The sequence below is a fragment of the Pan troglodytes genome, chromosome 2, assembly GCF_028858775.2.
Source record: "Pan troglodytes isolate AG18354 chromosome 2, NHGRI_mPanTro3-v2.0_pri, whole genome shotgun sequence".
NCBI classification, from domain to species: domain Eukaryota; kingdom Metazoa; phylum Chordata; class Mammalia; order Primates; family Hominidae; genus Pan; species Pan troglodytes.
Window position 1 is genome coordinate 60,005,844 of NC_086015.1, and position 18,043 is coordinate 60,023,886.

General features: G+C 35.6%; 1 protein-coding gene across 16 annotated transcripts in view; it reads right to left on the reverse strand.

Annotated features, from left to right (window-relative positions):
- ERC2 (ELKS/RAB6-interacting/CAST family member 2) overlaps nucleotides 1-18,043 on the reverse strand; it is a 965,515-nt gene that overhangs the window by 470,917 nt on the left and 476,555 nt on the right. For 12 of the 16 annotated variants that reach the window (XR_008546979.2, XR_010155615.1, XR_008546980.1 and 9 more), the window contains 2 exons: nucleotides 17,813-17,848; nucleotides 6,739-6,932 (listed from right to left, as the gene is read on the reverse strand). Coding sequence is in view for 11 of the 16 variants with exons in the window: in XM_016941327.3 (XP_016796816.1) it covers nucleotides 6,739-6,932; nucleotides 17,813-17,848 (230 nt within the window). In the remaining 5 variants the exon portion in view is untranslated. The remainder of the gene's footprint in view (nucleotides 1-6,738; nucleotides 6,933-17,812; nucleotides 17,849-18,043) is intronic. The other 4 variants (XM_016941331.3, XM_016941334.3, XM_054680688.1 and 1 more) reach the window with 1 other exon arrangement.

Consider the following 18,043-nt stretch of genomic DNA (forward strand, 5'->3'; position numbering starts at 1 on the left):
AATGAATCAGGTCTTACACTTGGTTCCATATGCTATGCCCTAGGTAATTAAAGTATGCCTTATGGATAATAAAATTGAAGTTAGAAAGTTAAAACCAAAAAAATGTCAGGAAATAACATGTGTGTACAATATGTTACTAACACATTGATAATTTTCAAAAGGGACTTTTTAAAAAGTATTATACATCTTTCAGAACACAGTGATTTATTAAATGAAAAGTCTGAACAGTTTGCACTGTTAAATTTAGCTTTTAAGTTGCTGTGTCATGGGCAGATATTTTGTTCTCCTAGGTTAAATTCAGCATCCTGCATTATGTTTTTATCCATGGCTCCACGTTGTATCATCCTGCAGTCAATTTTCTGAACTGCTCAGGAGAAATGCACTGAGGAGTTATCATGAAAATTTCTCTCATGGATTTTATAATCCAGAAATAGAATTAAATAATCCAACGCTGACTTATTTCCATCTTTTTCGTTGCCTTTTCCCACCTATACATCCTTTTCATAAAATAAACCTTCCCAAGGCATGGAATGAAATGAGCGGGGGGAAATGCAGTGGCCAGAGGAAAACCATTTCAGAAATGTGTTTGTTAAACAAGTGCAAGCCATAAATTGAGCTTAGGAGGGAAAGGCAGTTAGAAGAAAAACTGAAATTACTGACCTGAGAGTCAAGCTGATTGGAGCAAGGGTGAAAGCAGCAATTTGGAGGATAAGCAGAAAGGAAAAGGGATAGCAAAAGAGAATAAAAGGAAGGAAATGCATTAGTTTTAAACATATAGCCAACAGATGTTATATCAGCAGGTTTATAACTAAACGAAGCAAACTTTTATCTTATATTACCCCCAAAAGCCCTGGGCACACACTGTAAGCTGTTGTATTAAATATCATACCAAAGAAACTGGTATCTGCTCTGATATGTATAATTACAAAAAGCACTGATGTGAACCAGAGGTGTGCTCCCACAGTACAATGACAGCATCAGCCCTTCTCTGGAGGAATATTTATAGAGAAAGTTCCTATCTGTGTGCATATAAAATTTTATTATTTAATAAACTGGAATGGAAACTACTAAGGTATTAGACCTGGGTAAGTGCTCATGTCAGAAAGATTTTTATTTGAACCAGTAAGTTGGATGGTTATATCCTATGAGATATTTTTCCTTCATCCCTGAAAACCAAAAGGAGCTGAGCAATTTGGCTTTCGGTTCAAAGATTTCCATTTTAGATGCTTACAGAGCACTGCACATAGCAATGATCAAAGATCCCCTGAGGAGGGCTTTTGGTGGTGTGCCACCCACCTATCAGCTTCCGCAGCAAGGACAGAGTAACTTTCCAAGCTGAGAGTGATTTTTTTCAGTCAGAAATATGAAGTTCCGACTTCATTACTGAAAATATCAAGTTATAATACTTTTTAATTTGTTTGTATAAAAATATCTAGCATGTCCGTCTCATTGGTTAAAACAATAATCTCTATTGTCAAGCAAAAAAAAATAAAATAAAAACAAACAAACAAAAAACCATATTCATCTTCCAGGCTACTATAGGAGCACATAGTGGACATTCATTTTGTTGACCTGTAAAATGCTCTTTGCAAAAACAAAGTGGATAAACAAATACTTTTCCAGCTTTCTGCTCAATGGGGCCCCACCATTCCATACTATAAAAAAGTAGTTTTAGGTATTTCACATGGGAAGGAAAAACAAAACAAAATAAAATAAATCCTCAGGATAAAGCTTAAGCTAGAACATTTCAAATGAAAACAGTGTTGACTACAATGATACAACTGAAAGAGAAAATTTAAGATTAACCACACGGGGAAAGTGTTGATTTGATAATCCCTTGTATCTGAAATCCCCCTGCAGAGTGTTTTGTGATCATAAATGCGCAACTGATCGAAAATGAGAGTTATGTCAGGACACGATCACTGTGGGGACTTTGGCAACACTGGCCCAAGCTGCCATTTCAAATCCTTCTGGATCAAAGATAATTAAATCAACATCTGTGGCCAAGCCTTAGGAAATCCTAAACTGAAATAGCAAGCACACATTTCAGATGTAGTTGCCTCTTTCAAGGGCTCCCAGTTTTCATCAAATTCTCAAAGGTGTCTGTGATGTCCATGACCTTCCCCAAAAAGTTGCTAGGAATGGCGTATAGCCATCTGCCACTTGTTTTCAAGAAATTCTTTCAAATACATTAACAAATGTAAGTGAAAATTACTCGGCAAGAAACATTTATATCAAAACAAATAAAACTGGCATCAAGTTTTTTCCATGTACCATGAAACTTCTAAAAGATATTATCATAATTTAAAAATAATAATAACGCTCAAGTTTACATTTTGAATGGAGCTCTGAAAGGCATCAAGGAAATTATGTTAGTACATTATTGAGCAAATCAGAAGAAAAAATAACATTATCTTCCTCAAACTTAGATAAGGCTCTTTTAGGCATCTAAAATGATTTCTCAGTGTCCAAATGTCTGGTGATATTAATTCTCCAACCAGATAATTAAGTGGAAGGCTGTTTTCCATTCTGATGTTATGTCTTATGAGTGGAACCCCCAGGGATCCAGCCTCCTCTCCGCATTGGGGAGGTATGTGATTGAGGGCTCAATTTGGGCATTCTCCATCCTCTAGACGAATACCAACAAAATCCCTAACATATTTAAGATAATTACATGAAAGGTCACCCAAACTGATTCCTTCCCATGGGCGGGATGTGAGAAATATAGTGGCAGCAGGTCTTACTTGACAGATTCTATTAACCACGCTCTTTCCCCTAAGTCACCAAAGGATTAATTCTGAAACTCTAAATAAAACTCAGAGACCTTGATGGGCACTGACACAGAAGCACTGCATATTTCACTGCCTCTAAGGTTTAATTAGCCACTAGGTTCTGTAATATACGTGACATCTGACATTGGAGATGGAATAAAGACTTCAGCTGAATTTGGACCAACTCTCAGAGACTTGCTCAAGGCCCACCACCCACCTAGTAGCAAACTCCCCTGAGCTGCCTGCAGTCCAAGGCAGAAGCTCCCCACTGGGCCGTGCAAGAGTTTACAGGCATAACTGCACGTGGGACCACACTAGAGCAACATGCACTTTAAAAAGCAAAATCTTTAATGGCTGATGAGAAACACCACGCACATGGAATTTAAGAGGTAAATGCATTGTGTAAATGCCAGCCATGTGCTATCCGGAATGGGAAGATTAACAGAATAGAAAGTAAACACATACTGCCTTCTGAGAGAGGAGGGGGCCAGTGTCAAGGTCGTCTGAGTTATTCCTAACCCTGTACCTTTTGTTGCATACAATTGAAGTTCTGGAATATTTTAGAACATTTCCTCCTTTTAAAAGAGGTCCTTTCACTCTGGTAGGTCACATTACAAGCCAGAGACCACAAATCTATTTCAAGTTCAATTTTTGGTTTTCAAAATTACAAATTTAATTGCAAACATTTCTCCATGGCTCCAAAATGGAGATACATGTCACATTGCTAAGAACTCTTTAGTTGTCAATATTGTGAGGTATGAATTTTGTAGTTTTATCCAGCAAATGACAATATTGCCCAATTTGAAAAAGGTTGCTTGACAACTGGAAGAAGATGTTTTGGTCAGAATACACATGTAGCACAGCAGATAATGCTTCAGAAAGGCAGGCCAAGGCTGAGCCCTTTTTTTCCCAAGAAACTTCCCCTCTGAATCTCCACCCCCACCTCCTTAGGGGCCTGGGCTGGGGCTGAAGCTCAGACATTTCCCAGACAATGCTCTGCTGCTGGACGCAAGACACGGGCAGGCAGAGTACTGGGACAGACTCAGGTCCCACCACACGTTTTATGAATTACAGTGCCTGGGAGGCATCAGCTTTAAGGGGAGGCAAAGGCAGAGATAAAGAAAATGTGCAGAAAGTACATAAAGATAAATGCCTGTAAAATCACTGCTGCTTTAATGCATTCCATATTGAAGAAATAAAAATCTGAATATTCTTGATGATTTAAAGGCAATAGTGTCCAGCTAAGATCTGTTTGTCCAATTAGACCATTAAGCTGTTTATATGTAAATGTTTATAATAGCTTGTCCTGATTTTCAATTACAGTTCTGGGGGGCTGGTTTAGCATAGAAAAAATGCCATCTAAACGTGAAGCACATCACTTTCTCTCCTGTATGCTAATAAAGAGGTAGATCTCTTGCAGCCCAGCAGCAATGCCTGCTCAGGAAGGCTGTATGCTGGCTGCTTGACTGTTTAGTGCTGCTGTACTAGCTTCTTTCTTCTGGCCCATTAGTGGAAGGGATTGTTCTCAATGGCTCATCTGTCAGCCCTGAGTTCGAATCCTGATTAGATTCTTATGAGCTCTGCAACCTGGAGGAAGTTACTTAATCTGTATAAATCATAGTTTCTCATCTGTAAAATGAGAATAATGACAGTTTCTGTATTGTGGGTAAGACTAAAAGGTACACAGTATTGCACATCAAGTGCTTCCCAGAGTACCTGGCACACAGTGAGCATAGAATATACATACAATATACACACCCTAGTATTACAAATAAAACTACTATAATTTTTAATATTATTATCTAGGGCATCCTCCACATAGCTCACCGCTTCTCAGAGCAGTGGACTAGGAATCAGGAAACCCATATTACAGTTTCACATCTTTCTGACTACAGGCCCAATCTCAGGAAGGTCATTTAACTTTTCAAGATCTCAGTTTCCTAATCAATGAAAGAGACATGATCATAACTTTCCTGTGATCTCATGTCAGTTTTTCTAAGAAAAATTTTGGTTCTAAAATGTAGTTCCAAAATAGATCCATCTAAAATCACAGTGCTCCCCACTTTTTAAGAACCAGCAGACTAGCAGAACATCCTCACATTTTAAAATTAAAACAAAGCCCTTTAAGGATTCTATTTGGGATAGTTACCTCAAAAAAAATGAAATCCTTGACTTTACTGCTAAAATTGGTCACAATGAATAAAAATCAGATTATCATCAAACTAATGCTATTATGAAGAGAAATATTGACTTGGAATTTGAATGTACCAAATATTATACTGGAAAATGTTGAAATTTTATTGGAAATTAACCTATTTGTTTAATACAGAGACAAAGTTGAGATTTTTTTTTTCTTTTCTTAGAGAGAGGAATCTTGACCCCAGGCTGGAGTGCAGTGGCTCATAGTTTACTGCAGCCTTGAACTCCTGGACTCAAGTGATCCTCCTGTCTCAGCCTTCTGAGTAGCTGGGACCACAGGCACACATTACCATACCCGGCTAATTATTGTAGATACAAGGTCTCCCTGTGTTGACCAGGCTGGCCTCAAACCCCTAGGCTCAAGCCATCCTCTCACCTTGGCCTCCCAAAGTGCTGGGATTATAGATACGAGCCACCATATCTGGCCCTGATAATTTATTTGTTTTAGCATTTGTTCATAATGATATACATGTTCCACTTTACCTGGGGACCAATTGCTTGCAAAGCATCATTTGAATAGGTTGTTAGAGATTCACTCACTTCTAACAAGATTCAAGGCCATGAAAGGCTAAGGACAGATGATTGCTTGAGTCCAAGAATTGGAGACCAACCTGGGTAACACAGTGAGACCTGATCTCTACGAAAGATTTTTAAAAATTAGCCAGGTGTAGTGGCGTGCTCCTGTAGTCCCAGCTACTCAGGGGGCTGAGGCAGAAGGATCACTTGAGCCTAGAACTTCGAGGCTGCAGTGAGTTGTGACCATGCCACTGCACTCCAGCCTGCACAGCTGGCAAAAAGCAGAGGCTAAATTTGAACTCAGGTCTTTCTGTCACTGAAGCCCATGATCTTTCCACAAAATGATAGAGAGCTACTCTGTGTATGTCTTGAAGTCCTTTAGGGCCTCACAAGTGTCTCGATCAAAGCTGGCTAACATTCACAGGTTTATTCAAAATTTGGTGATCTCTTCCATATGGATTGAATCTGGGAAAGACAAATTCTGCCTTACTGCTGAACCAATAAGAAATCTGCAGAAGTTATGGAGTTATGTAGAATTTTTCAGAAAGTTTTTTCCTTATATGAAGTACAGGAAAAAACATTGATAGCAAGCTTATTTTTAGCATCCACACTCTACATAAATACAATATGGATATGATTTATCTGAAAATCTAAATACTCTGATGCAACACTCCCTGTTTTTACACAGAATTTGCTATCATGCAGGACCTATTCAAGTATATGTATTTAAAAGGTCCTCTTAAGAGATAAACCTCCAGGATGAATTTGTCATGATGTGCCAAGAGACATCCAAAGGATATGAGCTCCTTCCTTCTTCCCCTATCTTGAATGAAGAATTCCCAACTATATTCTTCGGTTTTTGTTGTTGGTGGTGGTGTTGTTGTTGTTTGATCAAGACAAAACTAAACCACAAATATTTACCTGTGATGGAAAAGAACTGAGGTTTTGGGTAGTCAAAGCCCCAATTTCTTACACACTTCACTGGAAAAATGCTAGACCATGGACATCACTCAAGAAAGTTGACCACTATTTTCTTCAACACTGAAGAAGTGTATAATCCCTCAGAAGATAAGCCAATTGCATTCTTAGTATTCCACAGAAACGTCATCTTTCACAGGCCATATTCCTCTTTTATGACTTGTTTCTAACTTGTAATATGAACGTACAGTCCAAATCCACCACAACCAGAGATGGGCAACCACGCAGTCCATGTTCTCTCGCTGCCAACAATTTATACAACTGTAAAATTTACCTCTCCAGTTCTGCAATCTTCTTGTCCTTGTCATTCTTCTCATTCTCCACCTCCTTGAGGATCTCCAGCAACCGGTCCACTTCCGCTTGGGCCTTGCCACATTCGTCGCGGTAGTAAGACGCCTCTTTATCGAGCTGTTTTATTCGGTCTGCAAACTCAGGGTTCATCCGGGAGTCATCTTCAATATTATGTGCCTTCAACATTACATTTTTAAAGAATGCAGTTAAGACAACAATTTAGAACAATAGATAGTGCTGTCACCAATGGTCCAGAAATTAACTTTGGAGAGAAAATCACCACCAAGATTTATGGGTATATTGTCAGTGAAAAGGCAAAATAGAAAAATCACACATTTCAGCTACCTTAGAAGAATGCTGATTTAAAAATAATATTAGAGTTTCACAGGGGCGTTTCTTCGATTATTGATATTTTGTTCCATTAAATGTTGCTACTTTTAGCTTTTCTTTCCACCAAAAAGTAGGGTTAGATACTGTGATGTCTTTATTCCCGGTCATTTGATAAGCAGACCTAAGACAATTCAACTCCTCACAGTTAAGGAGGTGATTCATACAAAATGCTTCCATTTCCAATACAAAGACACCAAAACAACACAATATTGGATTATTTTCCAAGAACTATCAAGGGCATATGTAAAGCCAGATAACATATAAGAGACTGATTAACTAATAATTGAACATGTCATTCCACTGAGAAATTTCAGCAGGAAATATAGTTTGAAAGGAGGCTTGGAGGTGAGGAAGGGCTTTCCAGCTGACAGTTATACCCATAAATTCTCATTCTCTTAAATAAATTTAACCTAAACCAGGAGGAGGATGAGCTAATTCATGAACAAGTACACAGACAAGAATCTGCAAACACATGCATGGGTGGGTGGCAGCTTCACACACAAGAAAAGACACAGGCAACAACACAGCAACAACATTGCAGAATAATTTGCAGCCAAAGTATTTGTGGGTTTGTGTGTGAGAGAGTGCGTTACAGCTTTTTTTTTTTCCCAAAATAAACTTTTGGCTGAAATATTCCCAGACAGATAGAAATAACACTGCACTGCAATGTTTTGCCTACCCCTTGTTTCCCATTATTCCTAATTGACTTCTTCAAAGAGCAGGCAGGGAAAAAACAAGTAGTTTATACAACAGTGCACATTCAACATAGAAAGTTCAGATAAGTCATATACGTATGTATCTCCAAAATCCATGGGTGACATAATCAAATGTTAACAATTTTTAAGGACTTAAGTTTTTCTGCTGTCTTGCTACATGGAGCAGATATTTATTGTGTTTTTATATACTTTTTTGAAAATTTCAGGGAAAAAACAAGGCAAGCAAGCTACAGCTACTGTGGGATTGAATGAATCATGCATGGTTAGAAAAATTAATACTAATACTATGGTTAGAAGGTTTGACAGTCTTTGCAATGATTTAATAGAAAAAAAATTCAAAAATTAGTATAAATAAAATAAATTTCATATGACAAAATAATCATTTTAGAAATAATATTTTTGCATGTAACATATTATTTAAGCATGAGGATAAAGGGGAGAAAGTTGCTTTCATGTTCTTAAACCTAAGATTTCCTTATTTAAGAAATAAACTCCATTACACACAAAAAAAACAAGAAAAATATGTCAATTCAACACACTATCAGGTACTGGTTTATTCCCTTTTACCAACATTTTTCAGAAAACATTTATTTTCATTTATTTACTATGCACTCTGTGTTTCATTATAATAGATTATTAAACTTTTTCAGTACAATTAAAATAATCTGAAAGAGAATCCTGAGCTAACATACCTTTAGGAGTATATTTATCTAATAATTTCATTTTAAGCTTCAGTAATGAATAAATTTCCTAATCTCCACTTTAAAAATGTAGAGCAGAAATTCTATTTTAAAAGAAAGTAACTACTCCATATACCTGTTTCTATTTGTGACAATATGAATCATTACTTCTGTTACAGAAAAGCATTTAAAATACACAGCTTTTAAATTGCTAAAGAAAAACTTCGTGTTAACCTCTCTTTCACTTTTATACTGTATTACCATTCTTTTACAGCAGGTAAAAACCTTTTCATGACATTTCTTGAACTATCCAAACAATGCTATTAAGATTTTTAAAAAAGAATTAATGAACTGAGTAATGAGCAGCTGGAAGCCCTCAAAACAAATGAATACGTATATTTTGGTTGTCTGTTTCTTAGGAGAGTTAAAACTCCTTTCCTGATGCTGATTTTTAAAAGTTCACAAATAGCTAGCAGTTAGTTGCTGTGGCTTATTTTGGTTGTTTTTCTTATTATTATTGTCCGTTTTTAATAAGTGGGTACAGGATTACTAGTTGCAAGACCAAGATTCTAAATCCAGTCCTGCATCTTATATTTACATAAGATTAGGCAAATTAATTAGCCTAAAAACCGTGAAAACTACAAAATGACAAACACGGGGGGAGATATTACTCACTTTTGTTTTTATTATAATTATTATTTCATAATATGCATCCCAGAAATACAGCTTGTTATTCAGCTAAGTTAATAGATTTATTTGATTTTCATTGACAAGATACTACATACTCCCTAAAAAAAAAAAAAAGAAAAAAAAAAGCCTCCCTGATAGGTTTACAGAGACAGCGTAGTCTGCTAGAGATAGGTATGTACACATATTCCTTATTTTAGCTCCTTGAAGAAAAGATGATTATTCAGCGCCACTTTTCAACAGTGGGTGAAATCAGATGAATTCATAGTCTTTTCAAACAAGTAAGTAAGTATGGTGAAAGGACTCATGGGATGTTTAGAGGCACAGAAAGCCTAGGAAAAAAAGTGCCTGAATCTAGACTGTACCACTGTTGACATCATTTGATGCTGAAGTTAGGTTATGTCATTAGAATGAAGACCAGAGCCAAGTTTACGACTGGCCTGGTATCTATTATTAACAGATCACACTTCAAGTGCTAATGAGACTTTTAAAATAAATAGACAACCTCGGCCGGGTGCGGTGGCTCACGCCTGTAAACCCAGCACTTTGGGAGGCCAAGGTGGGTGGATCACGAGGTCAAGAGATCGAGACCATCCTGGCCAATATGGTAAAACCCCATCTCTACTAAAAATACAAAAATTAACTGGGCATTGAGGCACATGCCTGTAGTCTCAGCTATTCAGGAGGCTGAGGCAAGAGAATTGCTTGAACCCAGGAGGCGGAGCTTTCAGTGAGCCAAGATCATGCCACTATACTCCAGCCTGGCGACAGAGTGATACTCCATCTCAATCAATCAATCAATCAATCAATCAATAAAATGAATAGACAACCTCAAGAATACCTGTGAGTTAAATCTCTCTATCTCTATATCAACATCTACTGATTTCCAGGCAAAAGAACTTATGTCAAGCCACTTTCAATCTTGGTGCCAGAATTGTTGGGAGAGCTATTAAAATGTCATTTACATGTTTTTAAATCAATAGAAAGCTTTAAGAAAAAGTCATATAAAGATGACAGGGAAACCGCTGCTTCTTGGATCATTACTAGGGTCCATGTAAAGACTCAATGAAAGAGAGTTTCACATGACTGGGAAGGCTGGTGAGTCCCCAGCTAAGCTTAGGTATTGGAGGCAAAAGCCTCTAAAGAATTTACAAAAGATATTGTACATAACCAGCTCTATTCAGCCTGAGTCACAACTTTTCAGAGGATGGGCTGAAATTTTTAACTAGTAACCAGCATGAATGTGTTCTACCATGATCTACAGACATGAGTGATTCTACACTAAATAAAATAGTGGAGGAAATTGAGCTTATTAAAGCCAATGCTTCCTTCAAAATTATGAGTCCTGAGCTTCCTCCAAAAATGGAATGAAATAAGCACTTTATTTGTATTTAGGCAATATTCTCGCCTTTTCAAATAACAACATGAGTTCTTTAATCTGACTAGCAGCTCCTGATAGAGATCAAAAGTAGGTAACAGACTTGGATCTATCATACTTTAGACACTACAGCGAAAAAAGCAGATTTGAATAAATCATGATCACAGTAAATTCCTGCCATGGCATTCTAATGCATTCAAGACATAAATTGAAAATGCACAGTAATATTTTTCCTTAAGAATATGTTGGTTTGCAATTAGCTCCCCAACAAGGTCTGGGAAGGCTTGCCCTTCCTATACTGCTAAGGAACATCAACTTTGTCCTCCTATTTTCATTAGTCAGGAATTTACCTCTTAAAAACACAAATTGGTGTGAGTTTTCTTTTGATGGTTTCAGATCTTATTTACCATGAATATAGCAAGCTCATCGTCACTTTCAAGGACATCCAGCGTCATTAAAACTAAAGGAATATCAATAAGCATTCTTTCATTAATATAGAGATTTAATTCCACTGATTAAACAGGTCAGTTTAAAGGCAAATCCAGGTATCCGATTCTGCTCAAAAATATTTCTTAAAACATTTAGAGCAACTCTCAAGCATCTTATAGAAACACAAAAAAATGGGAAAAGGACATTTCAGAAATGTCTGCATTGCATACTACATCAGTAAGTTTTGAGGGACTCCCAATTATATTTCTTGTATTTCCATATGTAAGGAAATGTCCCCACAAACCGGAATAACCAAAACAAACTCTAGAGTCTCACTGATGTGGGCAGGCCTCTGGGTTTTGATGTGAACTGACTTTGAAAGCCTAGATCAGGCATTAAGAGGACTCTGACCATGGCTTGGGATGAGCAGTATATTAACTTATAGTTATAATAACCTAGTAGTTATTTTAGTGAAAGAATTTATAACTACTTCAGGAAATAAGGCAAAACTTCAGATTAATACTACATGTAAATGAAAGTTAAGAAGCCAAAAATGGCTAAAGCCAAACTATGGGGTTGTCAAGTATCAAAATCATACGTCTATTTACATTTAATCTTCTAAAGACTGGTCATTGATTATTTCCAATAAAATGGCAGTTCATCAATCCAGATCCCTAGAAAGGAAAGTATTAACTTTGGTCCAGAAACCTGCTGTGAAACAAGGCAGGGAACATTCAATTATTACATTATATAACACGTTCCCTTTGAAATAAACCCTATCAATTTTAATTAAAAATCATTTCCCTCAAAATAAACAAATAATTAATCATGACCATAAAATAAAAGCAGAATGTTAACGAATGTATTTGATGACTTTTCTTCCCTGCTGTTTCTGGGTTTTAGCAATAATTTGCTAAATTTAGGCAGTGTAGAAATATGATTCTCGATTGTGGCATGTTGGTGGTTTAATGTCCATTGACAGCGCTTTAATATTCCTTTCATATCTTAACAGCAGAACAGGGTATAGAAACTATTTTGAAAATTATATTTGACTACAGTCTTCTAAAAGAATTTCAATCTTCTCATAATTCTAAGTTATAAATAAATATTACATTTTAAAAGAAAATTTTTAAGGTGATTATTGAGTTATAATATTTATATTATATATTATATATGTTATATATAACATATTATAACTCTATAATAGACTGATAAAACTCTATTATAGACTGATGAAACATACATATTATTGTTTAGAATGAAGAATCAAGGGAAGAAAAAGAACCCAACTGAAGATAACCTGCATAGTGTTTATAATAATAAGACAAAACTCCGGGAGTAGAATGATAGTTAAGCTGCAGAAAGGTTACAAAAAAAAATAACAATATCAAGGCAAAACTTTAGGTTCCTAATTTAGAAAATTAAATTTCATTTAAAATATATCAATACCAGGCATCATTGCTGAGCCTAAATAATACATTTGGAAACTAATAATGATGTATTTTGAAATGTTATACATCTTAATTCTGTTGGTTTTTTTTGTTTGTTTGTTTTTTGTGTGTGTGTGTTTTGTTTTTTGGGTTTTTTTGGTAGAGATGGGGTTTGCTATGTTGCCCAGCCTGGTCTCCAACTCCTGAGCTCAAGTGATCCTCCAGCCCTGACCTCCCAAAGTGCTGGGATTACAGGCACAAGCCGCCACACCCAGCCCCTATATATCTTAGTTCTAAAGGAAATTATTCACTCACAATTCAAGCTAACTGCATTCAGAATATTCAAAAATTTGTGTATTAAAACAACCATACCAAAAAAATTATTTTCATAGATGGAACAAATAGGATATGTATAAATAAATATAAATAAATATTCTTATGTCTCTCTCTCTTTTTTCTCTCTCTCTCTTTCTCTCTCTCTCACACACACACACATACACACAAAAGAACAACTGTATGCTTAATACTTCTAAAGATCCCCCAAACAAAACTGTAATTATTAATGTAATCCTTTTTAATTACAGGATTTCCTGAAATTAGCAGTGTAGAGAACTGAGGTAATTACCTGGATGTCCTCAAACAAAACATGTAGCTTCAAATGTTGAGTGTTATTGCAAATATTAGTTGAGTTTTTTAGACACTGAAAGCCTGGATCAATTATAGGGTATGTGTTTGTGTGTATGCATGTGTTTACACATGCTATGTGCATGCCTGGAATTACCTCTTAAATAGTTGTAACTTTCCACTGTGCTGGGAGATAACTGGTTTAAGAGTGAGTCGAATACTTTTCAGAAATAGGCTTCAAAAGTCATAAAAAGAAACTGCTATATCCAAACAATGACTGTGAAAGCATTTATAATTCAGCCCATTACGTTCCTGGGATTATACTGTCCTGTAATGACCTACAAAACAGGAAGACCTCACTGAACATTAACAAGATTTTTTTTCTATCTCTCTGGAATGAAACATGCCTGCTTTTTGGCTTTTCTTATGTTTTTTGTAAACACACGTAAAATGTGAGCCCTGCTAAATATGTGTTGAGAAGAGATAGGATTTCAAATGGATACCTACTAGGCACTGGGTACCCCAAGTGTGGGGAACATCAGAGGGGTCTCAAATGTGCCCTGGCCAACAGCAAGGTTGCACCCAGTGCCTCCAAATCAGTCATTTGCCTTTTAGCAACAAGGGTATTATATGAAGCACTAAATTGAGGGACCCAGAAGGTCTAAAGATTTATTAAAATTTTTTGAAAGACTCCCGATACCATCTCTGCATACAATGACCACAAGGGCTACAGCAAACAAGGTATTTGAGACTGATGAAACACGCATATTATTTGTTTAGAATTAAGAACCAAGGGAAGAAAAATAACCCAACTGAAGATAACCTGCACAGTGTTATAATAATAAGACAAAACTCCAGGAGTAGAATGATAGTTAAGCTGCAGAAAGGTTATAAGAAAAATAATGATATCAAGGCAAAATTTTAGGTTCCTAAGAAATGTCATTAGATATTACTTTGTGCAATAGAGTGACTAAAGTAAAAGGAGATAAAAAGTAAAAGGTTCCTTTCGACCCTAGAAATAAAAATACTTGCAGAAGCACTTAAAAGCTTAATCCTTGTTTACTCTGACATAGTGTAGACTGTCAGACAGAATTGACTATAAAATTATCTTATTTAACAAAAAACAACTATACTATAATTCGCCAAAAATTTGTTATGTGGCCATATAGAAAATAAACATACAAAAATAAAAGAAATTTCCTAGCTATCATAACTGATTAGAAAATAAAATAATAAGTATATCATTTACAATAGCAACCTAAAAATTAAATATATATAGATATGCTTAAGACTATCTTTAAGAAGAAATATCATGGGAAAATATTAAACTTCACTGTAAAAAGCCACTGGAATAAATACAAGTTGGATCAGGTTTATGAATGGAAAGAAATAATATTGGGAACATATAAATAATTCTAAAATTATTTTATAGATTAAATATACTTAAAATTAAAATCAACAATTTTGTGTTTTAATTGACAAAGTGATCCTAAAATTTACTTGGAATGATAGAAAATTAAAGGCTAAAGACTTAAAACAAGACAAAATGAAAAGCAGAAATAATTAAGGTGTAATTTGTTTTACTAGATATTTAAAAATATAATAAAGATACAATAATTAAAATTTTGACCCAACAAATTAGAGACATCAATAAAACTGAACAGATGCTTAGAAACTAAGACACTCACCCAAATGAGAACTTCATATTCAATAAAGTAGTACCAAGATCAGTGGATAAAGAGAGAATTGTTTGATAAATCGTGCTGGATAATTAGTTGATAATTTAGAAAAATATAATTAGAACCTCACCTCTCAACATGAATAAAAATGAACTAAAGATGGATAAAGGGCTTAACTTGATACCAAAAGCAAAATTAAAACATTTTAAATATAGGTAAGTGAAATCAGAGAATAGTTTCCAGAATAAAGGTAGTGAGGAAAGCCTAAAGAAAAGTACAGGTCAAGAACCTAAAAATTGTTCTCTATATACATAAAAAAATTTAGGCTAAATAAAACTGCCATAAATCTGGCAAAAATTCTATATAAAACACAGAATAACTCATATAAACCAATGAACAAAACAGTAAACTCAAAAGCAAGTGCTCAACTGATTTAAACTACTTACGTAAGAAAAAATACAAAAAGCTAATAAATGTACTGGAAAACCTCAACTTCAGTAGTAATTAAAGAAAGAAAAGTTAAAAAGGCAACTAAAAATTCCACCTAAACATGTGTCAAAGTTATGTAAAATGACAATTCTCAATGTTGGCCAGGGTGCGGCAGAAAGGCCATTTTTAATCAGTGCTGGAAGAAGCATGCTTTGGTGGAATTCCTAGGAAACTCAAGATAGTAGGAACTATTGGGATCTTTACAAATCACTGGCGCAGGAAGGAGGCAAGCACGGTGGCACATGTTTGTAGTCTCAGCAACTCCAGAGGCTGAGGCAGGAGGATCCCTTGAGCACAGGAGTTTGAGACCAGTCTTAGGCAACAGAGCGAGACTTCGTCTTAAGTTTAAAAAAAAAAAAGGTGATGGGGGAAGAAATTACCAACATTAGAGGAATAAGCAAATAGAGTAGAATAGTATACAATCATTAAAGTAGTATTTTGGAGGAATAGTTCATTATATGAGAAAATTCTAATAATGTAAAAAAAAAATAGAATATAAACCCAAATAAACACTTTGAAGTAGAGTGTTAGATAAGAAAAAGAAAAAGTAACACAAGAGCGAGAGAAGGAAAGGAGGAATAAAGGGAAGGAGAAGGCAAGAGGAGAGAGGAAAGAAAGAAGAAAAGAAAAAGAGAAAAAAAGAACAGCAACAACAAAAAGATGTCTAGGTGGAGAACAATCCAAATGTTCCAGCAATTATTTCTGTGCCGTGAGATGTCCTGTTATTTTTTAATTTTCCTCTATAGGCTTCCATATGGTTGCAAATCCTCTACTGTGACCATATATATTATTTTTACAACTAAGAAAAACATAGTCATTTTTAAAAGACAATTAAGGGTAGAAAATCCATCATGCTGCATCCCTATCAGTCCAAAAAAGAATTGGACACCAAGACAGGGGGAGTTAAAATAATGAGAGTTTGGCTATATTCCCGGGATGCCAAACCAATGGGTTAGTTTAATTAACTTGAGGAGAAAAGTCAGTCAATGACTTTTGAATTAGTCACTGAAAAGACTGAAAAGTTCACGCTGGCATATTAGAGACGCACCACTGGGGTGAAGTGAAGTAAAAGTTGATGATGCCATGTCACTGATATTTCTAGAAATGGTCTAAAAGCTAACTGAGAGTTATTTCTTTGGTCCTACCTATCCTGACAGGGAGAGTGAACTCCTAGCATGGTCCTGGTATATTTTTGCTGCTGCAGGAACAAGGCTCTCCCCATCTGTCATGCACACACCCAAAACATGACATTCTTTGGTTTTCTTCCTGTTCCTATCTAGTAAGTATGAAACAATTGCAATGGAATTATTTCGCTTATTTTTTAAACAACTTTTTTTAAACACTCATTTTTTCCCAGGGTGTTTTCGAGCTTGAAGATATTCCAGTCTTATTTGTCTTTCTTCACATCTCCACTGTCTTGAGCCTGCTTATTAGCACTTCTATTCAAATGTTAAGGGAAAAGAAACTTAAGCTGATTATTTTTTGCTTCTCTGCTAAAATCTGCATTTTGAAAAAGAGGTTAACAAAGATGCTCCAGCAGGGTTTTAGGAATTCTGTTTGCAAAAATAAAATGTATTGTAAAGAATGGAGGGTGGAGGCTGAATCTAACTAAGTACACCTGAACATCTTGCAGATCAAGCTGTATGTATCCTGAAGCAGTGGCTTAACAAATAAAAAGTTGTGGGTGCAATTGTTTCCTTTATCCATGCTATTCATTTTCTCCATAAGGGGATTTATACATAGGAGGTGATTAGAATGCATGATAGCACAGATCACATCTGCCAAATGATAAACTCTAGCCATCTTTATGAAGTATTTTCCCAGTAAGCCACTTAAGTTCACTGAACAAAAAAGCTTTTCTTCTTTAATAAGTTAAAAAAAAAAACTGCTTCATATATTAATAAATGCACACAAGTCACTAGGATAAAAAAAATTCGTGGTGGCACCTGGCTCATTTTACAAATATTTTTACTAGTTACCTTTTTGTACTCTATTAAGCTATAATCAGAATTGTTACTATCTGTTATTAGGAGACTATGTTATGGTTTGTCCTCAGCCAAATGGCATGCCTTTAACTGTTACAAAATCCACAGTAATGTCAGGTATTTACCAATCTCAAAGAGCATAACCCTATTTTTAAATCTAAACCTGTTTTAACTTCTGTCACTTGAATAAAACAGATATTGAATTGTTTGCTATTTTACAAATGTTGTTATCCCTTTCGGCCTAGATATGCTTGTGTTTGAAGGATTTAAGGAAGATTTCCATAAGCCTAGATCTTCAGCTGACTTTTGTTTTTCTATAGTCTTTGGGCTGAGGTTAAGAAGGAGGTAATATCAGAGTTGGCAATATTTTCTTGAGTTATTAATTTTTAAATTTCACATTCAAAAGAAATGGCAGTGGCCTCAGCACAGATCATTTCTTTTGACAGAACGGAAAGGGGAAGAAACTCATAAATATTTTCGAAACCTCCCCAGTATGGCCCACCGTGACTGGTGATCAATGGATCCTCATGCTTTGATATGTTACAGCGGGAACTTTCAGAAATGACTTACTGGGTTGTACATCTGATTGAACAACTGCTCAGCTTGCTACATTGCAAAGTTGGGGAGGCATTGAGGCACAGACAGGGAAAGAAGGAAAGATCCAGAAAAACAGCATTAGCTCAACAAATCCAGTGCATTCGCACAGACGAGTTGGTTGTTAAAAAAGAAGAAATTTCAGTTTCTAAACATTCCACAGTGAAAGCGAGATGCTCTAGGGAAATACAAATGTTGACTTTGGCT